This window comes from Pseudorasbora parva, chromosome 13 (assembly GCF_024679245.1).
Source record: "Pseudorasbora parva isolate DD20220531a chromosome 13, ASM2467924v1, whole genome shotgun sequence".
NCBI classification, from domain to species: domain Eukaryota; kingdom Metazoa; phylum Chordata; class Actinopteri; order Cypriniformes; family Gobionidae; genus Pseudorasbora; species Pseudorasbora parva.
The window spans coordinates 13,673,607-13,699,099 of NC_090184.1; the positions used below are offsets into that span (position 1 = coordinate 13,673,607).

At 38.7% G+C, this 25,493-nt stretch overlaps 2 protein-coding genes and 1 long non-coding RNA gene across 3 annotated transcripts in view; 1 reads left to right on the forward strand and 2 right to left on the reverse strand.

The window, feature by feature from the left end:
• Positions 1-7,915, forward strand: part of pcsk5b (proprotein convertase subtilisin/kexin type 5b) — an 81,278-nt gene extending 73,363 nt beyond the window's left edge. The window contains exons 34-37 of the mRNA XM_067413233.1: positions 2,441-2,655; positions 5,639-5,739; positions 5,948-6,137; positions 7,254-7,915. Coding sequence (XP_067269334.1) covers positions 2,441-2,655; positions 5,639-5,739; positions 5,948-6,137; positions 7,254-7,669 — 922 coding nt within the window. The 3' untranslated portion in view covers positions 7,670-7,915. The remainder of the gene's footprint in view (positions 1-2,440; positions 2,656-5,638; positions 5,740-5,947; positions 6,138-7,253) is intronic.
• On the reverse strand, positions 2,662-5,953 carry LOC137038562 (uncharacterized). The gene is made up of 3 exons (XR_010897512.1): positions 5,208-5,953; positions 4,369-4,577; positions 2,662-3,772 (listed from the first exon to the last, which is right to left on the reverse strand). It is a non-coding gene; the product is annotated as an uncharacterized lncRNA (long non-coding RNA).
• Positions 7,916-11,631: 3,716 nt separating the features above from the next.
• Positions 11,632-17,855, reverse strand: rfk (riboflavin kinase). Its single transcript, XM_067413234.1, has 4 exons — positions 17,489-17,855; positions 13,392-13,543; positions 13,161-13,263; positions 11,632-13,052 (listed from the first exon to the last, which is right to left on the reverse strand). Exons 1-4 carry the CDS (start codon positions 17,568-17,570, stop codon positions 12,904-12,906), a joined length of 486 nt encoding a protein of 161 aa, XP_067269335.1. The 5' UTR covers positions 17,571-17,855; the 3' UTR covers positions 11,632-12,903.
• Positions 17,856-25,493: the final 7,638 nt, after the last annotated feature.

The following is a 25,493-nucleotide window of genomic DNA, read 5'->3' on the forward strand; positions in this document are numbered from 1 at the left end:
TTACATTTGGCATGCAACAGGAAGTGAGACCCGAATTGCTGATGACTCAGTTCAGCAAGTTCAGAATCGATTTTTTTCATAGAAGACATTAACTTTATTTGTTGTGCACTTTGAACCTTAAAAAAACTATTTAAAAAATTGCATGCAGTGCAGTTTGTGTGCTTTAACTCCTTCACCTTTAGGGGGCAGCACAAATGGCCACCATGTCTTGTTAAAATAACATTTACTATGGCCACTTTCAGTCTTGTGGACTTAAAATGGCTGCTACGTGCGCATGTCTGTTAAGCTCATAACAGGGTGTCCCATTTGTAGGTTTCAAAAGGGTGTTCGCGAGCACCCCCTTTGGGGTCTATGCCTCCCGCGATGTGCACTTATGCCCAACTCCTCAGCAGACTTCTTCCCGACAGTCAAGGTGGCGTTACATCAGAAAAGTGCAGGCTCATAGGATGAACAGAAGAGTTTAGGGTGCCATTTGGGACAGGGCCTATAAAGAAATATAAAACAAAAAAGCACTAACATAATTTGCAGATCTATTGTATCTATCTATCCAAATACTGCAAACATTGGCTCATAGTGCTTCTAATGACAACCTTTTGTTCTATATATTTGTCTTCGTACCAAAATTTGTCAGCTAAAATGTTTAGACCACAAAAACAGGTCACGTAAATTACATACCTTTCTCAGTGTTTAGATCATTGGGCATGCAAAAGTAATAATTTGGGTTGTCCGGGAGCGGCTGTCATTAAAATCCTGCACTCATGCCATTGTGAGCTTGTGGGAGTTGTGGAAGGATGGTCTCTCTGGCTGTATGTCACTTCAGATGAAAAGCTCTAGCTAAATGACAAGTTACTGTCATTCCTTCCTTCTTAAATGAGCCATTAGGAGTTGAAGTACTTTAAGAGGTTGTTGGGTTAGTCTAGGACGTAGACAGTTTGGTCTGGAAAAAAATCTTAATTTCTGTATATACTTTACCATTCAGAAGTATATATAAATTAATGCTTTTTTTCAAAAATGTGTGTTATTTTGGCAAGGTTGCCTGCTAAAATTTCCATTCCTGGGTCTGTATATATCACATAATTGAGGTCGCTTCACTTCAACCCACGGACATGGAAACAATCCTCGGGAAAACTGCAGATTTGGCAACGCAGTGCAGTTGAGTTCTGTTGACATTTGACAACTAAAGTTGCATCGCTCCGTTGCTCTGATTGGTTGCAGGTCTATCCAATTGGGGTCTTTCCTGGTTCGGTTGAAACACGCTCCATAACAGTACAGACCAATGGAGCAGTTTCAGACTCATATTCTGACTAGAATTGAGTATGACCACGTCAGGCTAATAAAAGACAGATACTTTGTACTGATTCTTTCTGAAAAAAGCAGAACTCATGGAGGCGTGCAGTGGGCGGAGCTAAAGACACACACACACACACACACACACACACACACACACACACACACCATGGCAGTATGGCAGTGCATGGCATATCACTGGACACAGGACATTTGATGCAGTTTCACTCATCGTCATCACAAACAAACACACTTGCAGAACTCCATTGCTGCTCTGGAAAAACAAACAGCATCCACAGTTTCCTTAACGCTGGATTCTTTGGGATTCTGAACAAGGTTATCTTTCCTTCTGTAACACAGTTCTTTGTTCAGGGAAGAAGGAGGTGGGAACTGGCGAACAAAAAGACGAATTAAATAAACAAATATAAACTAACGCGGGCAGCCCCTCACAGACGACTGCTGCGTACACACATAATATAAATAAAATATAACACAAAGTCTAGGCCTGGTCCTCTCTCATCCTTCACTGGTGTTGCTCGTCCATATGCCTCCGAGCTCCCTCATGAGAGGACTCGAGACCGGTGTGCCTCGCAGGTGATGCTCATCTTCAATACCGTACCGGTCTCACTCGCTCCTCCCACGTTTCTCGTTTGTCAACCTCCCCACACCCTCATAACCGAAAACACTTCTTTATTGACATTGTTGATTCCGTGGTCTAAAAAACAAAATGACAGCGCTGCTGACGGCTCCCGCAACCAAACGAAACTCATTGATGGGCATGCTTTGATGTGTGCAGGTGCTCATCCGGGAGAAGTGCCCATACAATTCCACCCTTTATGACATCATACAGGGTCATACTCAGAAAAAAACTTTCTGAACCTTTTGGATTTCTGAATCCTTAAGGAGTGTATTTAGCACAAAAATACTCGGTCATATGTCCAACTCATTTTATTATTATTTTACTTTGGCCATGCAATCCAACTTTTTAACAGTGTAAATAATCCAGAATGCATGAAATATCAGTGGGGCTTCTTTCCCTGGCTTTAAAGGAAAGCCACTACAATGCTTCAGAAAACACATACATTTTGTGATTTATTCATTCTCAAAATGACAAAACATTATTCTATAACCCATGTATGCATTTCCCCTGCAGTTTCTTTGTAAACGCCAGCAGCAGAGCATGTCAAGCGTGTGACCACAAATGTGAGGAATGCAGAGGAAGCAGCAGTTTCTGTGTCAGTTGTAGAGATGGATACTTTTTGTTGAAAAAATCCGGACAGTGTCTGCTTACATGCCCATCGAATTACTTCCCTCAGGCTTTGGACAGAGTGTGCAAAAGATGCCACTCCAGTTGTAAAACATGCAAGGGTAAGACTCATATCATGCCTACAGCTGTTATAGTTACAGTGCACAAAACTAGCCGTATTTGCACATGATGTAAGTTCATATATGTGTTTTATGTGTTGAAACTGATTATATCCATATTAGCACTGTTTGAACACTAGGTGGCAGTATGGGGTAATTTTGTGCCTAAACAATAAAAAAAAATATTCTGAAAATTGTATTTATAACTGTTTTTTATCATTTGTGTTACAAGTTCAGCTCAGTTAACAGCACTTGTAACATTGTTGATTTACCACAAAATGAATAAACAAACATGGTTACAGTCAGTGAGGCCACTTACAATGGTGGGGAAAGATCCAAACATTATGATAAACATAAGATAAACATTAAAGGGGTAAAATCCATTTTTTAAAAACATTTTTAATGTTAGCAAGATTTTTAGATTTTTAGTTAGAAGTAATTGGCTGTTTTCTGTCCTGTTTTTGACCTTGTCTTTGAAACGCTCCGTTTTGATGCTACATTCATTGGGTAACAGTTTTACACATTCAAATTATTTTCATGTCTCTTCCTGCCATTTACACCAGGAATTGTTTTAAAGACGTCAGATGTTGAAAAATGTCAACCAGTGAAATTCAGCCATACATAAAGTGTAATTACTTGGAGTTACTATAGTTAAAGTCTACAAAGTTAAGTATAATGGGGCTAAAAGCACACCTTAAAGGTGCATTATGTAACTTTTTAGTCCGCTAAAGGGCACCTACTCATAACAAAGGCATAGTTTTGATGATACAAGGTTTGAGCACAAAATCTTGGGACGTGGTCTTCACCTCACAGCCGGTTTAAAGAATCGGGATAGGACTCGGGCAGAAATCATGTTCATGGATGCGATTATTAACGTTACTGTAGTATAAAGCAGAGCAGGACAGTGTGTTGAGGGAGCTGAGCAAGACCGCTGGAGCGATTTGTTGATATTATAAGATGAATGCAACATGCATCTCGCGAGCAGCGGGACTTTTATCATGACGGGACACAATCGCTGGCACCATTTCCACTTTTCCAGTTATGAGTATGAGGTAACACAGCTCTGTTTATTATATTAGATACATCTAAGTTACCCTTAAACTTACCCATCCCACCACACCTGTCCCTAACTTTATGTGACACTTGTTTCACAATGCAGCAAGGGTAAATTGTTTCATAAAACAAGAAACCGAAGGTAACATAGATATGACTCCAATGACAGGCGACTCCCTCACACATTCCTTGGATAAAAGAGCAATTTTCTCACAATTTATAGATAGTTGGAAATATTTGGGATATTGTAAATACTCAGTTTAATGAAATGTATATCCCAGTGTGTATATATGGAGCAACAGATTTTGAGTGAAACCAAGGCCCACCCGTAGCTACGCGGCTTCCTTAAACTTACCCATCCTACCACACCTGTCCCTAACTTTACCCTTAAACTTACCCATACCACCACACCTGTCCCTAACCTTACCCTTAAACTTTCCCATACCACCACACCTGTCCCTAACCTTACCCTTAAACTTTCCCATACCACCACACCTGTCCCTAACCTTACCCTTAAACTTACCCATACCACCACACCTGACCCTAACTCTACCCTTAAACTTACCCATCCCACCACACCTGTCCCTAACTCTACCCTTAAACTTACCCATACCACCACACCTGTCCCTAACTTTACCCTTAAACTTACCCATACCACCACACCTGTCCCTAACTCTACCCTTAAACTTACCCATCCCACCACACCTGTCCCTAACTCTACCCTTAAACTTACCCATACCACCACACCTGACCCTAACTCTACCCTTAAACTTACCCATACCACCACACCTGTCCCTAACTCTACCCTTAAACTTACCCATACCCCCACACCTGTCCCTAACCCTACCCTTAAACTTACCATCCCACCACACCTGTCCCTAACTTTACCCTTAAACTTACCCATACCCCCACACCTGTCCCTAACTCTACCCTTAAACTTACCCATCCCACCACACCTGTCCCTAACTTTACCCTTAAACTTACCCATACCACCACACCTGTCCCTAACTCTACCCTTAAACTTACCCATCCCACCACACCTGTCCCTAACTTTACCCTTAAACTTACCCATACCACCACACCTGTCCCTAACTCTACCCTTAAACTTACCCATCCCACCACACCTGTCCCTAACTTTACCCTTAAACTTACCCATACCACCACACCTGTCCCTAACTCTACCCTTAAACTCACCCATCCCACCACACCTGTCCCTAACTTTACCCTTAAACTTACCCATACCCCCACACCTGTCCCTAACTCTACCCTTAAACTTACCCATCCCACCACACCTGTCCCTAACTTTACCCTTAAACTTTCCCATACCACCACACCTGTCCCTAACTCTACCCTTAAACTTACCCATACCCCCACACCTGTCCCTAACTCTACCCTTAAACTTACCCATCCCACCACACCTGTCCCTAACTCTACCCTTAAACTTACCCATCCCACCACACCTGTCCCTAACTCTACCCTTAAACTTACCCATCCCACCACACCTGTCCCTAACTTTACCCGTATCCAACCTCAATATCAGCAAAAGTGTTTTTCAATACAATATGAACACATACATTGTACTCATTTTTTATGTAAGAACCGAGTAGTTAAAGCCACCTAATATAAATTGGGACCAGATTGTCTTTTATCACTTTACACTGACTGTGTTGGAAGTTGTCTTTTATCCTGCTTTTTAAATCTATCTTAAGGTCAATTCACACCACGCCGACAGACAGTGACCAAAATGGACAATCACCAGATTACAGTACATCACTTGTCAGGCATTCTACAACACGACCAGTATGTTTATTCGACGTAAACTGTGGCCGTCTGTTGGTGCAGTTTGATTTGGCCTTTAGAAAGTAAAATCAGAGTGAAGATATGATTTGAATACCTCAACATGATTTAACTGTCTGTGTCGTGTGATCAGCAGGCTCTGGGCCGATCTTCTGTACATCATGTGATGACGGTTATAATTTGTTTGGAGGAATCTGCTCATCTATATGTCTAAGTGGAGATTATCCCATTCCTGTGGTAATCATTTTTAACTAATCTGACTATGCTGTGTGTAAACTTTCGATGTGGCACCAACACCATTCTAAATAATGTATTAACTTCCCAACATTTCTTTTGTCATTCAAACATACACTAAATGGTTAATAGTTGAGTGTGTGGACACCCCATTTTTATTAACAGATTTGCCCAGATACTTTATTATTTCTAACATTCTTGTTTTGCTCAGAATAACACGTGTGCGAAATGTGACCCATCCTGCACTGAATGTAAAGGCCCGGGACCCCACAACTGCACCTGGTGCTCTGCTCTACAGCGCCTCTCAGAGGACGGGAAATGTCTTCCTTGCTGTGGAGAAGACACATTCATGGATTCCTCAACATTCCACTCAGAATGCTGCCAGTGCCACGAACTGAATGGTATAAGCTATAAATGAATTCATTATTGATTATATGCTTTATAGTGATTTAGTTTTTACTGATTTTTATAACATAAAAAATCATTACATAAATAAGGCTATTTATATTTCAGTTTTTACTATAATTTTTATACTATTATAATATTTATTATCTTAAATTACATGCTGTTTTTGTATATTTTTTTATTTTAGTTATAGTTTAAGTTGTAATGATCTTATGTGCTTTGTTTTAGCACTTCAACTTCAGCTTATTTCATTTAGTTGAAAAGAACATTCTCATTTATATTTTATTTCAATTAATTTAATAGGTTTAATAGTTTTAGTTAACAATAACACAGATATTTAAACTGCTTTACAGATAAGATAATGATTATTTATATTTATCTTCATATTTACTGAATAAAACTGATGAAATTGACTCACACTTTTGCTTATAAACCCAAACAAAATCAACTCATGGGCTATTGTAACTGCATTTTTTTATTAATACATTAAAAAATACATTCTGTGGTAATGAAAACATGCCATCATTGTTGGGTAAGTTACTCAAAAAAAGTAATTACTACTTTAAAAGTGTAATTCGATTACTGTACTAATGACTCTCTCTAAAAAGTAGTGCATTATTAATCACTTTCTAAATTCCATATTAACCGTGACTAGTTGAACAATAGAATGATAGACATGAAACTTAATCTTTCAAATAAATACTATAAAGTTGCATAAATTCTTGAATGGACTAAAATATTTAAAAGCAAATGGTTACATTTAAAACATACATTTCAACATTAGGTGTTAAATTCACTATTGTTTTCTCTTGAATTATTTTAGTCTATACACTATTTAATGGACTTACATCAGAAGTAACTCATTCAATGCAGAAACATTAAGAGTAATGCTTGTTGTACTTTTCAAGGGAAAAGTAATTGATTACTTATTAATGCGTTACACCCAACACTGCATGCTTAACTTGTATTAAGCCATCACTGTAAATCTGTAAGATTGTGGCAAATATTACTAAATTTTGCTTTTGTACTTTAAAAACCATGAGCTTTCAATGTGAAGCCGTTGTATTCAGTCCTGCAGTCCTAAATGTGACCTTTAACTTCTCTTTTCTCAGATGAATGCATTGTCGCGCTGAACTACAACCTTTTCACCAACGATCCAGCGACTTTGAGTCGTCCTGGCCTTGTTGTTTTTACTTTCATATTTTTGTTGGTGAGCTTGTGGCTTGCCATTTTTCTCTTCCTGCATTTTCGGCAGAAGATCACCATGAAGCTCGTCGTCAAATCAAATGGCTATTCCAAAATCGCAGATGACCCTTTCACCTCTGCCACCCTCAAAGACAGCATACAGGGGGAGTATTGCGATAAAGATAAAGGCCAGGAGGAGGAAGAGGAGGATGAGGATATTGTTTACATGGGGAAGGATGGGATAGTGTATCGGAAGTTTAAATACAGCATGTTGGAGGGGGGAGAGGAGGAGGAGGAGGAGGAGGAGCTGGAATATGATGATGAGATGTATATGATCACATAAAACATAAAAAAAATCTTAATTTCTTTGAAATGTGCATAACAATACCTTATTTATTAATACTTTGAGATGCAAAAAACACACTAAGCCTCACCAATCAATCATTAAAAAAATAGTTTACCCAAATATCGCAGTTTTGTCATCATTTATTCAGCAGTTTGTCCTAAAAACCCATGTGACCCTTTTTTCTGTTCCGTGGAACACAAAAGAAGATATTTGGCAGAATGTCCAAGCTCTTCCCAGCTAACCTTCTCAGAATGGTGACTTTTGTGAATTTTCAGTATATATATATATTTTTTTTAAATGATTCTAATACTGTATGTTCCTTGAGGTTCTCAGTTTGTATTTTTTTTTTTTTTGCACAAAAAACTATATATACATGACCAGTAAATATCAGATGAAGTGAGTCATGCTGTTTTTATGCACTTTTAACTTTAATATTTGGTGTGTCTACCTTAAGCAGGAATTACAGCAGCACATCTCTCTGGCACAATGTCAATATATTTCCTCTTTAACACTGATGTTATCCCATGCCTTCTGCAGCTGAAGTCAAAGGCTTTCTTTTGAATGTGCAATAGCTCTGTCCAGTTTATTTTCCAATTTTTCCCAAATGTGCTCTTTGAGGTTGAAGTCTGGATTTTTGAGGGGGCCAGTCGATCACATCGACAGTCCTTCTGTGACAGGCAGTTCCAGCAATATTTAGAAGAATGTTTCAGTCATTGTTGTCTTGGAAAATAAATCAAGGCCCAATAAGACGACTCCCAGATGCCAAGTGTTCTAATAATTTTGGCCACCACTGGGTAGATAGAGATATCTAAATAATAATCAGTGATATTCACTTAAACAGTCATAATGTTATGCCTGATCGGGGTAACATTATGACCGGTGAAGTGAATAACACTGATTATCTCTTCATCACAGCACCTGTTAGTGGGTGGGATATATTAGGCAGCAAGTGAACATTTTGTTCTCAGTTAATGTGATAGAAGCAGGAAAAATGGGCAAGCATTAGGATTTGAATGAGTTTGACAAGGGCCATATTGTGTATTTGTCCAAAACTGCAGCTCTTGTGGGGTGTTCCTGGTGTGCAGTGGTCAGTATCTATCAAAAGTGGTCCAAGGAAAGAACAGTGGTGAACCGGCGACAGGGTCATGGGTGGCCAAGGCTCATTGATGCGCATAGACAGGCTCGTGTGGGCCGATCAAACAGATGATCTATTCGTCAAATTGCACAAGTTAATGATGGTTCTGATAGAAAAGTGTCCGAATCGCAGTTTGTTGTGTATGGGGCTGAATAGCCACAGACCAGTCAGGGTGCCCATACTGACTCTTGTCCACTGCCGAAAGCGCCAACAGTGGGCCCGTTAGCATCAGAACTGAACCACGGAGCAATGGAAGAAGGAGTCCTGGTCTGATGAATCACGTTTTCTATTACATCACGTGAATGGCCGGATGCGTGCACGTTGCTTACCTGGGGAACACATGGCACCATTGCATGCACTATTAGAAGAAGCTTGCGGAGGCAGTGTGATGCTTTGGGCAATGTTCTGCTGGGAAACCTTGGGTCCTGCCATTATGTGGATGATACTTTGACACGTACCATTTACCCATTGTTGCAGACTATTATACACTTTTTCATGGAATTGGTAGTCCCTTTTGCCTGTGGCCTCTTTCAGCAAGATAATGCACAAAAATGTAAAAATGGTTCAGGAATGGGTTCAGGTGCACGAGTTTGAGGTGTTGACTTGTCCTCCAAATGACCCCCGGGTCTCAATTCTATCGATCATCTGTGGGATATGCTGAACAAACAACTCCGATCCATGGAGGCCCCACCTCACAACTTACATGACTTAAAGGATCTGCTGCTAACATCTTAGTGCCAGATAGCACAGCACACCTTCAGGGGTCTACTGGAATCCATGCCTCGTTGGGTCAGAGCTGTTTGGGCAGCAAACGGTGGACCAAAACAATATTAGGTAATAATGTTATGCCTGATCGGTAATTGCCACCCTCTGTCTGAGATATAAATATTACACACACACGTACACACACGTGTGTATATATAATGTGCTAATCTTACATTTGTCCTCGTGGCAGACTCGAGTGCGTGTGAGTATGTCACAAAGTGAACGGGCATCTCAATACTGTATCCATTCAGTATAGACAATGTGTGTAATTATAATTGGTTCTATTTGCTTTTGACACAACATGTGCATCCAGTGTAGGCAAGTGTCAGCTGTCATGTAGGCGGGACATCACAAATCCCACAATAAGCCTTTTTTGAACTTGATTAAATAAATGTTTTAAAGGATGAAACTTGCAGGATGGCATAAAGACCTTGTATATATCTAAAGAACAAGGCTGTTTTGTTTTGTCATGTTATGACCCCTTTACATATTGAGTGAAAAAGGATTTCTAAAGGCTTGGAATATAGCACGTCATGAATCATACAAACTAATGTTTTGTATGCTTTTATGGTGCTTGTTTCCTTCTTTTCTAGACAGTCCCTGGTTCCCATCCACTCCTATGGAAGAGAGCCGCTTGGATGGTGCAAATCAAAGACTTGATAAGTAGCTAAATTCCTCAGTTGGTAGGCCTATACTGTATGTACAGATTTATACTGTACTGATGGCAGTCTTTTTCAAACACTAGCTGATTTTTTAGTATCTTATCTACACAATGAATTGGAGATTATGGTTCTTTGATGATTATCTCAGTTAAGATTGATTACTGATTAAATGAAAACGCAGTGCTAATAACATCAGTGCAGTTATATCCTGATATTCAGACTGCTGTTGCCAGAGTGTTGTTACATTGCATATTCATTTCATAGATTTTGCACAGTAAACCATAAACTAACATTTCAAACCCTTGACATGAGTATACACTACCATTCAAATGTTGGGTTCAGTAAGAAAAAAATAATAATGTTTTATTCTGTATGGATGCATCAAATTGATCAAAAGTGTCAGGAGAAATATTTATAATGTTACAAAAGATATCTATTTTGAATAAATGCTGTTCTTTTCCTGAATATTATCCTAATATTACAGTATTTTTGCAAAGCATAAGATAATTTTTTTTAAATAAAATTGCACTTTTGTACTCCAGTGTACATGTGACCAAGGATTAACCACAGTTCAGTAATCCATTAGCTCAAATCCAGCTAAGCTTTTTGATTGCATGGGAACCCTTCCTGAAATGTCATCTGATCTTATAGGCATTGTGTGCAGCTAACAAAATTAAATCAGAGCCAAATTCACTCAGCTTTGAGGATATCTAAAGCTGTTTTCAGGACTTATCTTTACAACAACCTCTCACCCAGACAAGCTGATCAAACATTTAGCTACAGTGAGAGAAATGACTTTAACATCCTGGGACATCGCCTCATGGACATAGGACGGAAAACTGGACGTGAATCATTTTCAGTCAAATGATAAAGACAGTTTCCATGTGTTTTTCTATTAAGAAACTAGATCTCAATGAAAGATTTAAAATAACATACAAAATGAAAAAAAAAATCACTTTGTCTCAGAATTTAAATACCTTTGATTGGTTTTAGATCCTCAACTTAAATTTAATAAAATAAAATCTCTAAAATAATACAAAGTAATCTTAACTGTTTTAAATTAATCAGACACTTTATACCAAAGCAGGCAGCCCTGCTGTATGCATCCTATGATTCTTTTCACATAACCTCCTGGAGCAGGTTAGCCGTGGAGCGTAAGTTACTATGGCGATAAACACAGCTAAAAGCCAAACCACTTTAATTGTACCTAAAACCCAGGATTGGCACAAACTAAGCTTAAATATATCTGACTAGCCAGCTAAACCGGCTTCATGGTATAGGCTCCAGATGAGGAAGACTGACAAGATCATTTAAGATGAGATCTGTTAGGATATTACCACAGAACGATGGGACATCAAGAAAGAGTAGCACGTGTTTAACACAATAACAGACAACAGTAAAACACTACCACAGAAGGCATTTTTGTTTAATGCTTACAAGTAGGTGTCAACATTTGATGGAATGCTTGGTTGTGCACTGTATGCTATGTTTGATTTCACATATCTAAGGCACTCCCCTGACCAAAAATAAATAAAAATAAAAGTATGGCAAGATTACGGTATTAACACATTTTATAAATAGTAGCCTATCGCTTTTTGGTGCCTATTAAGGTATGGTCACATTTACTAGTCTTCAGCGAATTTTCGCCGGCAAAATCTAGTACTATCATTAGAAATCCACGTGATCGGGAACGAAGACGAAAAATCTCCCCATGTTCAAGGTCAGGCGGATTCGCCGCTTGCATTATACATTACTACACTATTAACATTGTTTTGCCCAAAAAATTTCACTAATAATGTGACCGCACCTTTACAGAGGATTGCTATAGTCGACACTAAACAAGCATGCATTACACAGGAAAACAACAGGCAAATCAAAAGGACATTTGTAAGCCTACATGATTAACTTTGTTGAGTGCTTTTCCAAATGTATAACTCTATTAAATGTTTAAACAGAGTAAAATAGAAAAAGGCAGCTATAATTGTATGTGAAGGTTTAGTACTAAAATACATGTACATAGTCGAAACATATGTACAGAACGTCTGTACACACCAATATTTCAGACCACTGGATTCATTTCAGTACTTATGTACATCCAGATATTTTTCAGTCACACGGTTTGTTCTCTTTCTGACTAGTTTTACATTCATAGTACAACCTGTGCTTCAACTCTCTTTATCTCTCAACCTTGGACTTCCACCACTCTGGTCACAGTTCTCTGAGAACCATAAAATAAAATAAAAACATTTCACCTCAAGGGAAAACCGTCAATTTTGACTATTGTTAAAGTGTTTTTATTGAGAGTCTTTCTTGAACAATGGAGGAGGCAAAATTATCAAACTAAAAAGGAATTTCATCAGAAATATTTTACCCTCCCCAGATTACTCATTGCGAGAGGTCCGTGGTAAACAAGGAATTCTGGGAAGGGCTCTGTGATGTTTAATTTGTAAACTGCAGTGATAATATATCAGTCATTCTAGTAACTTATATCCTTCTTTTTGCTTTATATACATAAACAAAAGGGCGTGACCTATATGATCATACATACACTTATAGTGCTTGCACTTGACCAAAGCATCACTTGGGGACAAACATATTCTTTTTACATAAATAACAAATTGCATATGAAATAAACAGGCTTTAAATAGAGGTGATCACGAAAGTGGGTGTTACAGTCGATGACCGTTCAAGATCTGATTTGCTGTTGTTGATACTGACGTCTTGAAGAAGTTATCCTCTTTCAGTTTCAAGTGCTCTGGCAGGTCCAGCTTTGTCTTCGCTTCCTCAATGTCACCATGAATCGCTGCTATCAACTCATCTGTGAGGAAGACACAGTAGTGAGTTCATGTAACCTTGTTTGGGTGAGTGTACGTTGTGGCGTCAGTGAGAGCGTATGATTTTAAGACCGCAGCTTGGTGTGTCTTACCAAGTGATGTGAATCCTCTCTCAGGGCGGATGTAGCCAACCATGGCCACACTCAATATCTGACCGTAGAAATCTTCCTTAAACGTGTGGATCAAATGCGTTTCCTGTCATACAGAGCAATAAATACATGACGTTTGACATCAGACACAAGTAACATGCTAATTATTTACATTGATATTAACATTTAAAGAGAGCAAAGATATCAACACGGAACAGATGTTAATATAAATACCATAGACTTCTTTGTGTTTTTGTAGTAAGGGTTCCAGCCGATGCTCATCACCATCTTATGAATGTCTCCGTTATCCACACGTGCCCATCCGTAGTAGATGCCGGTGCTGATGTCAGCGGGGAGATTGTCCACAACCGACTCTGGGAAGTTTGCTGAGATTTGAATGGAAAAAAAAAAACATTTTATCATTTAAAGCTACACTATGTATCTTTTCTGTCCGCTAGAGGGCGCCTAACAAAAACAAAGGCGTAGCTTGATGACGGCAAGTTTGAATGCAGAATCTTGGGACGTGGTTTTGACCACACAGCCGGTGGAAAAGAATCGGGATTGGTAACTTTACTGTAGTATGAAGCCGAGCAGGGACGAGTGTTGAGGGAGCTGAACAAGGCCTCTGGAGCAATTGTTGCGCAAACACACGGCTCGTAAGCAGCGGGACTTTTATTGTGAAGGGACACAGTCACCAGCGCCATTTCTACTTTTACGGTCATGAGTATGAGTTAACACAGCTCTGTTTATCATATTAGATACATCTAAGTGCATTGTGTTTCAATGATGTTATGACGTTACTGTGTGTTCGCGCGGCGGCTGCTGACACTTGTTCACACTGCTAAGAGTAAAGCGCTTCTGCAAAATAAAACCGGGAACCAAGGATAACGCAGATATGACACAATTGACAGGCGACTCCCTTGGATGTCTGAATTCCTTGGTTAAAATATCAATTTTCTCACAATTTACAAATAGTTGGAAACATTTGGGATATTGTAAGAACTCAACTGAACAAAATATATAACACTGGCTGGTTTTGGGATATTTTACTGCAAAAATCCTACATAGTGCAATTCAGTTTTGAAATCGGCCCATTACAATACAAGTCGTAATTTAGTTGTTATTTTGTTGTACAAACTATTCTCATCGCTTTACATAATTGTAGAGCCACTGTAGCGAGATGGGCTTTGTAATGAACGTCTATAGTACCTTTTATGGGGTCTTGAGAGAGGAAATGACATTGGTGTCAATGAAGGCCTTTCTGAGCCATTGGATTTCAACAAAAATATCTTCATTTGTGTTCCGAAGATGAACCGAGGTCTTACGGCTGTTGAATGACATTAGGGTAAGTAATTATTGACAGAATTTTCATTTTTGGGTGAAATAACCCTTTAAATTTCAACTATATTACCAATCTGCCCGCACTGACACTATGATAATTGAAATGAACTGGAAAACCTGACCGTTTTCTCCAGAGCGGCTGTACAGCCAAATCAAATTCTGTTGCATTAAACGTAATGTAGCTTTTAAGTTAAAAATCTTATATAATATAAATTATTTTACTGATAAAATCATCAGAGCATCGCTAACAACACGTTTCCATGTAAGTGTGTGTCCGTACTGTATGTGTGTGCGTTTGATTGGTAGGCTATAAAGGACATTTAAAGGTCCTGTTCTTCACGTGTTTTTGAAGATTTGATTATATGTACAGTGCGCAATATAACAGCAGCTTAGCGCACTTTGCCCGGAAAGGTCCCGCCTCTTACCATAATGGGGAGATGCAAGCGCTGAATGCGCGCTCTTCTCCGCGTGGGAGAGCAACAAGTGCACGCCCCCTATTTTGCGTGTTCTTGTGGGCGGAGGGTTAGTCAACAAACGCTTCTAGTGACGTCATTCCTGCAGGAAGTGCAGGGGTGTAGTCCAAACCGGCCGTTCGCTGTGGGCTTTGAAAGGGAACTTCTGTTAAATAAAATATCTCGCTTGGCATTGAACTTTGAGCTTTATAATTTTACAGGTATTATTTATGCTCTAACAGCAACATTACACACTAACTAAAGTTTGAAAGATGGAATCGCGAAGAAAGGGACCTTTAAAAATAACTGAAATCATGCAAAGTGACATGGACATGCAAGGCACTCAATACTTGTCTGAAGCTAACTTTACCCAAATAATTGCACGCTTCAGACAAGTATTGAGTGCCTTGCATGTCCATGTCACTTTGCATGATTTCAGTTATTTTTAAAGGTCCCTTTCACGGGCAGTTCTTTCAGTTACGCTCTGACGTCACACAGCCCGCGAAACAACAATGACAGCCCATACTGATTTAGTGTTTATAGAATTTGTACACTTTTTTGCAATTAACGTAAAATAAAAGGTATAACAGCTTCTCTTCCCTTATGCAGCATTTGTCTCCACAGTTTCCCTCAAACAAGCAAAGTTTTGAATCATATTAACTAGACATGTGCTGATTTTCGGTAATGCGATATATCACGATAATGAATATGCACGATATTGTTATCATGGGCACTTCAAAATATTGTAAATAATAATTTATTAACAGTTATTACATTTTTTATAATGCACTTAAGAATACGTTGCCCATCAACTATGTAAATGCTCAACACCGCTGTATTTTGCGTCAAAGGGACACGCGCTCAGATGTAAATGAGAAGCACATAAAGGAGTGAAGGAGATGCGCTGCTGAATGAAGTGCACGGTCAATGACAGCAGAGGGTGAACTACAGAATGCAGCGCTTACCCCGGAAACCCCGCAAACAAGCGCTAGTTATTTTCAAACTTAAACATTTTTATGTTTTAATCTGGACTGCAACATGCCCTAATGAATAGAATTGTTTTTGAAAAGTAATGTGCATTTCTTAATAACATTAAAATCAAAAAACTTTTTAATGGACCTAAGATAAAACTAACAATGACCAGTATTTCTTAACTAACATTACCAAAAACATTATACTTTCTGTAACAAATGTAGCTATTGCTCAATCTTAGTTAACACATTAAATAATGAGACCTTATTGTAATTTGTTACCTGTTGTTCTTTATAGCCTAATTCTTTTGCACTTTAATCTGTTTGAAAAATGTACTTTTACAGCTCTGGAAAAAATTAAAAGACCACTTGTCAATGTTAACACAATATTAAGTGGTCTCTTAATTTTTTCCAGAGCTGTATATATTTTTGGTGCGTTGTGTATTAAACCATTGTGTTGCCATTGGCAATGGTAAAATGGTCTTTAGTGCATGGCAGTTCTTCGCTTGATGCTGTTTGTTTTGTTTTGTTGGGTTTTTTTATTCTCCTTTTTGGTCCATAATAGAAAGAAGAGCATACAGCATTAGAACAACACCAAGGTGAGTAATTTATAACTTAATTTTCAGGGTTTTCAACAATCTCTTTAATAACGATGAGGAAATAGCCAAAATACTACTGATTTAGATGTTAATTATATATAGAAACAATATGTTTGTCTCTATTGCAAAATATGCCAAAATACAAACAAGTATTCACGTAGTTTTAAAGCATACCCTGATTTGATTACGTAATTCGCAGTGATTCAGGGAGCTAATTGGGAATTTTTTTGCTGAATCATCATGGGTAATGTAGTTTTTCCATCAGGAATCCTGTTGTTAAATATAATTCTTAAAAATGGTTAATGCAAACTGATGGCTTTAATATATAACATCGATTAACAACCTCGGAGCTCACAGTATATCTATATTTAAAGGTTTACAAGTTATCATTAAAAATCTGTTTCCTTATAGAGAAAATGAATGGAATTTTACCGGAACTATCTTGCTCTACTATACGAATAACTGACCGTTCAATGGGGTGGCTCATAATAATCAAGCATTTTACTGATTTACGTTAAAGATTCATTTGGACAGAACTTTAGCTGAACTAAAGTAGAACTAACGTTAGTGTAAATGCACTGGCATCGGTTTTACAACGGAATATCAAATTATAGGGCTTTAATTCCGCGTGACAAATCACATTTAAGTTAACTCAAAACTTTAACAAAATTATTATAACATCTTCTGTTTAACATATAACATTACTACTTTACAAATTGTTTCCCACCCACAAATCATTTACGTTACTCGTATCGTCATTTTAAACGAATGTCTGAGTAAGTTAGTTACTGCAGTACACTTTCATTCCTATTTAACAAAAGTGAATGGCGATAGTCATTATTATTATTATACTTAACACTCAATTTTGTGTCTCACGGAAGAAAGGCATGCATGTGGGTGAAGGGTGAGGAAAAAATGCCAGAATGTTTTATTTTTTGGATGATATGTTTCTTTAAGTGTTATCTCACCTGTTGGGATGCCCAGGTCTTTGCTACCCCTTCCGAATCCGTGGATAACCTGTCCCCGGCAGAAATAAGGTAAACTCCTCATGTCAAGGCGTTTAAAGTGATTCAGTGATCCAGACAGTTGTCAGTTCTGGTGCGGACAGTGACCCTGCCGATTCTAGACACTTCTCTCTTATCTAATGCCCCAGGAACTATCCGTTTTACAATGAGCCTTTCAGTTTCAGTCCCAGACTGATGTGAACCTTGAGAATAAATGAAGAAGTGATGTCCTCTGGGATACCACAGGTCTGTAAGTTGATTCTTCCAGTAAAGTGACCGGTCGGCCAACTGTGAGTGTCGCACTCGTCATACTAAAAACATTTTTTTTTTTCAACGACCTTGCTACGTATTTCCTTTATAATTTATTCAAAATAAAAGTCCCGCGTTTGTACTTAATACAAATGAAACTTTCCCAAGAGTATTTTGTGTACAAATAAATAATTCCATTCGTACGACAAAAACATAATAATAATAATTTGTAGATATTTTTGTCTTTTCATAAAGGATGGCAGGAATGATAAAGTAAAGCTAAACATTATCAAACTAACCAACCTCTGAGCCCTTCCCAACTCGTACTGTCTGGCATCATGTGACAAATTTTGTACAAAAGGTCAGATATCATATGATTATTCGAGACCTTTGTATTAGATACGTTTGAATTCTGTAATAGGCCTATATCCTATATTTAATTACCTCACAGTATTTTATTTGAATGATTAATGATAAATATATAAATTTAACTACCATACAATTTCTCCATTTCTCCAAACTGCAACTGATCTGGGGTGCATTTACCAAAGCCATAGTGTCTCAAATTCTGTCAGCACCTCTGGGTTGGCATCATATAGCTTAGACTGTAAAACAAGGTAGGCAGTAGTTTTTATACAACCTATGTCGTTGTCTATGATAAGTCATTGACCAGAAGGTGTCGCCGTTTATCAAGAGGTGTGGCGTGAGAGCGCTGTGACGTTCTCGAAGTCCTCTTTCCATCATTTGCTTAACACTGCATCTCATACTCCCTTAAAACAGTAGCTTCTTCTTGCTTTAGCCTATATCTTTAAATTAAGTTAATCAATTTATTAATTCATTTAATTTAAAATGAAAACAAATTCGCAATCTCAAACAAAATAGGCTTCAGTTGCATTCCATTTTCAAAATTTTAAGACTGCTATTGCCAAATTTTGTAAAAAGAAACAAATAATATAGAAGAAAAATATACTAAGAAAATAATCATCCAAATAGGCCAATTAATAAAGTTTTCATCAGATTTATACCAGGCTTAACATTGTCAGGCCATCCTTAAAAATATTTTGGTTTGCAGTAACAGTAAAAAAATTTTAAAAAAGGGTCGGTAGGTAGGTCTATATTTTTTTTTTCAAATTTTAATACAAAAAAAAAAGTACATTTTTGGTGATGGTGATTACGTAGGTATGAATTTAAACAAATTGGCATATCGTGACATCACTGACTGGGTCTTCAAGCCGTGCCTTCGGGCGTGTAGGCTTATTGCAGGCTATATAGACCACAAACAAATTGAAATATTTGTCAAAAACATGTTTATTGCATAAATTTCAGGTGCATTCTTAAAGAAAAGTGTCCAACCACCAGCTAGCTGTCATTGACTCAAAGCTGTCAACCCTCCCATTTTTTCCAGGTTTCTCACGTATTTTAGCTCTTTTCCCGCTGTCTTCCCGTTTTAGTATTTTCCCGTGATATGTTTCTTACTTTTACGCTCGATTGTGTAAAAAGGGGTCGTTTTACGCTCGATTGTGGACACGCAACTATCTGTGTCTCTGAAGTGGCTTGCACTTCTTGCCAGACCAACGCATCTGGTGATATAGACTAGTGCATTTGAATATTAAAAAGCAAAAAGTTGTTTTTATGAATTCAATTAATTAAGTAGCTATAACCAGCTATTCAATCAAGAGCAGTGAGTGAGTCCTTATCTTTTGTTTGACAGAGAGCAGTAAAGGCTACTGCCCCTTTAAGACCTAATACAGAGATATGCATCGTCTTTCTCAACTGTATACAGTTCTCTTAAGGCATATACAGACTGTCTGATGGATACTCATCAAGATCGACATGTTGACATACTTTTTGTGTGAGTTTATCCGTTCAAACGCAAGACTTGAAAGAACTCTTTGAAACGCTGCGCACAGAGACAGATCTTCTCTTACTGCAGAGGGTTCTCATTCGCGTCTTCTGGAGAATATACTGAGTGATGATGGCGAAAATGACTGGTCATACGGCAGCACTCGCATGCATTGAACACAGTTTACCAAGATAGACCGTTTTGCCCACTTTTTCTTTTATTATCGCTGTTGTAGTGCACGTGTAGGCTATCGACAGAACCATAATAAAGCATTATTTTTCAAGTTACAACCAGTGCCGCCGCTCCCACCACACGCTGGTGTCGAGCAGAACACGCTACCCATAGCAACGCGTTAGAACAACGACATTTCAGACTGACAGAGACAAGATAAACGGCTTTTCCACCATTTGTTACTGTTTTGTACACGTTGTTATATTAATTATAATTCAAAATATGTTTTATTCGCCACAATATAGTAATGATAAATGTTGAGAGGGGCACTTTTGATTCATTTTCAAAAAGGACAGGGGTTTAAAGCCCTCCCCTCTGCAGTGCACTTGCCTGGTGTGTGTAACGTGTCCATGGTCCTGACTCCTGTCACACAATGCGGCGAAATCTCCGACAGGACTTTAATAGTCTAACGTTACAGTGAATGAGAGAATGAGCCGAAACGAACGCACAGGCCATAGTGTGACATCCGTTAACCATAGTGTAAACATAGATGACGTCACGGGTTTTTCTATAAACGAAAGAACGTAGCCTTCGTTTGTATGGCCCAGGCAATTTATACATTTACTTACTAAAATATAATTCATATTATTGTATTACTGTTGTATTAGTTGTTTGAAAAGTAAAAAAAGAAATTGGTCGGTCTTAAAGCCAATTTACAACCGGCAAGTCGGTCGGACTAAAAGGGAAAAAAAATAAAAAATTGAGTCGGCCCTAAATTGACAGGGTCGGTCGGGTTACGGCAAACAAGAATATTTTTAAGGATGGCCTCACGGATGTAGGCCTATATGTTGGCATAAAATTGTGCAAATAATTATCAATGGATTACCCAATAAATAATTTATATACATAATTTTCACATCTATTTCTATGAGATGTGGAAGAAAGGTGTCATCGTCACTAGTTTAGGAGAGTTTTAGTCTGACAAAATTTCCACAGCCCTCCTAAAAATCTGAGATTCTGATTCATGATCGCCTCAGCCAGGGGCGTAACTACAGACAGTGCAGGCAGTGCAGCCGCACTGGGGCCCGTGCGGCAGAGGGGCCCGCAGCGCACACGGGCCCATGCCCACATTGCAAACGGGCCCATGGCGACAAAGTGACTCCGCAGAATATTGTGACACTCACATTTCAAATGAAAAGCACTGGTTTCAGATTTCACACGGCTGTCGCGCTCTACCGTCACGCTTAGGACTGAGCTGACCACCTTTTTCAGCATGTGAGCGGAGCACAGTTGCGTGACGCTCCGCTAGATATTCCGCTCTATGCCAGTGAGCTCCACAATTCACTATAAAATGTGAATTATTTGATTTAAATCTAGCGATTTCAAGCTTTCTTTAGGCGTATGTTTCATGTTTATGTCATGTATTCGCCGAGTTTCAGATTCTCGCAGATAGAAAGCGCACCTTTTTTATTTATTTTACTAAAGCACAAAGTTTTGTTGTTATGTGAGTGTACACAAATAAAAGTGGACAATTAGTATTTATAATTATGTCTCACATTTATCTGTATGGCCAAAAATTACGGAGTATTGCGAGTTATAGGCTATCCCCCGTCATGACTCGTGAGGGGGAAAAAACAGCCGGTGCGTTCTTCAGCCAGAGGGTTAAAGAAACCGTAGCCTATTTAGTTTCATATTTATGTTTAAATAATAGCCCATAATATAATTTATTATTATTATTAATATCAAATATTCGGGCGAAAATGGACCATGTGCATTCTCTCGGTGCCTTCTTGGCCGAAAGACTTTCAACACCGAAACAATACGTCCGAAATGTGGGCTTCGTCCCGTTTTTTAGCCTGTCTCTCCAATCCGTAGCGGCTCTGAGCAGAGCGCAGCGCACGTCAGAAGCAGAGGTGTGTGTGTGTGTGTGTGTGTGTGTGTGTGTGTGGGAATCTGAGCGTCATTGGTCTGTCACCGCTCGTCAATGTCAAAATATTTGATAAAACCAATCAAATCAGAGAAGGCGGGCTTTATGGTAACACATGTGTTACATGTAACACAGAAACTGCTGAGGCTGAGCGCACATTTTTTTTAGGAGCGCAACTCGACGTCAAGTAATATAAATGCAGCTAAACTAAACATTCATGTTTGACAGCTGCTGCTTTAAGTCAGAAATGTTAATCAAAAGAAAAAAATATTTAGGCGAATGAATAAACTTGTTGTGTCTAATTTTTAGACATTTTTAACTGGAAATATGCCTATGTGATTCATAATGTAGGCCTAATTAACGAACAAGAAATATTAACAAAGCCATTTTCATCAGATTAGGCATAAGATTAATAATAAATGTGTATATATTGTAAATTAATATAATTCTATTTTTAACATTCAGTAAATATATATATATATTTTTAACTCAGCTTTTTCAGCCTGTATTGGGCATAAGATTAGCATTGAATGTGTTCATATTGCGATTTTAATAAACTTAAAACTTTGATAAATAGTAAATTAAGTAAGTAGATTATCTTAAAAGAACATCTTAAAATGCTCATATGTAGATCATAGAAATCAAAATTTTCTCGGGGGAGCATGTTAGAACCCCCTAACAAACTCACAAAAAAGTAGCCTATGTCAACATGTCCATCTTGATGAGTCTCTAGTAATATTGTTATCTACTTTTTTTGGCCTTCAGAACATCTTAAAATGCACATATGTAGATCCTAGAAATCTAAATTTTTTCGGGGGAGCATGCCCCCGAACCTCCCTAAATAACTCACATTTGGAATCTTACTGATTATAAAAGAGTGTCTTTTTTATGATTAAGGGATGTAGGCCCTACGGTGACACAGAATAAGCCATTAATATTTGATTTGTAAATTATAATAAACAACCGATATCCTGATATAGAAATGAAACATGACCCTAAAGTGTTACATATGCTTGGTTGGGGGGGGCCTAACTGCATAGCCTGCACTGGGGCCCATCATTAGTAAGTTACGCCACTGGCCTCAGCCCTCTTTAAAACTCGTATGAATCCGGCGACAGGCTGTATCATACGCTTGTTTTAGTCTGTTATACAGTGTGTTCTTCAATCCGTAGAAGCGACAGAAGCAGAGTACAACGTGTGTGCATTTTTTGGTGATATATTGTTATTATATCTGCATCTGTGTAGTTCAAATGCAGTTTACATATACGTGAGCAATTCAAGTAGGTTTCCCGTCCACAGTAAAAAACGGGGTTTATTTTAGAGGTGGGCATAGATAATTTTAATTAATTTTTGAAATTAATCTAGATGAAACTAGATTAAAATGGCTCATCTGAATTCTGCTGAAGGCTTCAGAATGTGTGCGCTACCCTCTCACATACGTTACGCTAGGGGTTTAACGGTACAGATTGCTCACGGTTCGGTTTGTATCACGGTTTTAGGGTCACGGTTTCGGTGCGGTTCTGTGTGGTTCTGTGTTCGGGAAAAAAAAGGACAACTGTCAAATAAAAATAAATAAAATAAGAACAAATAACTTAAATACAAGCAGCACAAAAAAATAAATACTATTGAGCAAAGATACTAATAAAATAAATGTTTTTCAGGTGGGTCTAACATTAGTTTTTAGGTAAAGAAATTGATTAAAGTAATCAAATGTAAAAATAATTGCATATTTCACTGTTTAAATTAAAGATTAAAGGGGGGGTGAAACACTCAGTTTCAGTCAATCTCATGTCAATCTTGAGTACCTATAGAGTAGTATTGCATCCTTCATATCTCCGAAAAGTCTTTAGTTTTATCATATTTATAAAAGAAATATGGGCTGTACCGAGTCTTTCCGGAAAAAACCGAGCGCCTGGAGGCTTATCGTGTGGGCGGAGCTAAAGAATGACGTCCTCAAGCGTGGAGAAACCCATCGCTATCTCAGCTAATGCAGATAATGATCCACAATCAAATCTGAGGCAGAAATAAATTGAACAGGAGAAACGGCAACTTCAGGACGTCCGTCTCTGTGGTATGTACTGTATTTAGGGGCCTGTCAACATTTCTGTGTCTTTACAAGCAGTTTATGAGGACATGATTCAGTTTATGGACTATTGTATGCGACTAGACCCTAGAAGTAGCAAGCAAAACGGTTTTGCACGTCAGAGTCAGACTAGTGTAACGTTATACAGAACAACAATGGAGTCCGTTAGCGTATTTGAATGACGAAGCATGCGATCGTGTCGTTTACTGATGTTAACTCACGACGTTGATAAGCAACAGCACAGACATTTGAAGCAGATTTACTCACCGGCTGCTTCCAAAGCAGGACCGAACCTTTATCGCTGGGACCGCTCCGTCAAAAACACACTTCTTTGGTATGATTTGTTGAAGTCCTGTGACAGCAGTGGCGTGGAAATCCACTTTGAGACGTGACTGAAGCGATGCTTTGAAGCTTCCCGTAATTTCTGCGTTCAAATCGGTTCAAATGCAGCGCTGCCTTCCCGGAATGCTGTGCTGAAGCGTTGAAGTCGCTTGATGTCACCCATAGGAATAAAGTGGAGTGCGGTGCGCGACATAAGTCTTCACGGAGGACTGGATCTGCAGCTGAGAGCAGTGTTTACGGCGTGCATTTCCTGTCTCTCGCTCTAGTGACGCGCGCGCGCACCCTACCGGGAGAAGAGCCCGTACGGCCCATACAAGGACCTTCCGTTCTATTAACGTCGAGTAGACCCATACTCGAAAAAAACTCTCCGAAACTTGTGAGAAACCGGAAGGAGTATTTTTAACACAGAAACGTCCAACATTAGTTTTTGAAACTTTGTCTATGTTTAGGATGGGAATCCAAGTCTTTAATAGTGTAAAAAGCTCAGTATGCATGAAACAGCATTTCACCCCCCCCCTTTAATCGTTATTAAACTTACACAAGCCATTCAATCAAGAGCAGTGAGTGATCTTTTGTTTGACAGAGCAGTAATGGCTACTGCCGCTTTAAGACCCAATGCAAGGATATGCGTCGTCTTTCTCGACTCTATACAGTTCACGGCATATACAGACTATGTCTGCTACTCTGCTTGGATACTCATAAAGATGGACATGTTGACATACGTTCTGTGTGAGTTTGTCAGTTTAATCGCAAGACATAATAAAAATTATGAATAAAATATTGAATAAAAACTCAATATTTGCGCGCTGAGACGTTTGCGCTCTTTGGCACGAGTGCACAGAGACAGATCTTCTCACAGTGCGTGCCAGTTCTCATTCGGGTCTTCTGGCGAATATACCCGGGTGATGATGGTGAGAATGACCGATCGTATTCGGACATACAGCAGCACTCGGATCCATTGAACATTTTACAAAGAGAGGCCGTTTCGCCCACGTTTTCTTTTATTATCGCTGTTGTAATGTATCACTGAGTGAGGAACCAGCACGTGTATCCATCGACAGAAACATACATAAAGCATTATTTTCAAGTTACAATCCATATTAAAGATGCTTCATCATCAGATGTGAGATGAACCGCGGTGCAAGTACACCTTTTGCACGGCACCCCTGCTCTCGCTAGACAGCACACCGGTTGGGAAACACTGGTATAGACCCAGCTTCCAACCAAACTTTGAAAATAGATTAACGGCGTTATTTTTTTTTAATCGCCCGATAAGAGTCCCACGTTAACGCAGATAACGGCCCACCACTTATTTATTACATTCCTTTCACCTAAAAGGCATAAGGCCGGAGAC

Coding starts and splice junctions, on each gene's coding strand:
- rfk (XM_067413234.1), bottom strand. CDS start 17,570: ATGAGGAGTTTACCTTATTTCTGCCGGGGACAGGTTATCCACGGATTC. Junction 13,544..17,488: donor AGACCTGGGCATCCCAACAG/GTGAGATAACAC, acceptor TTCAAATCTCAG/CAAACTTCCCAGAGTCGGTT. Junction 13,264..13,391: donor AAAACACAAAGAAGTCTATG/GTATTTATATTA, acceptor TCTGTATGACAG/GAAACGCATTTGATCCACAC.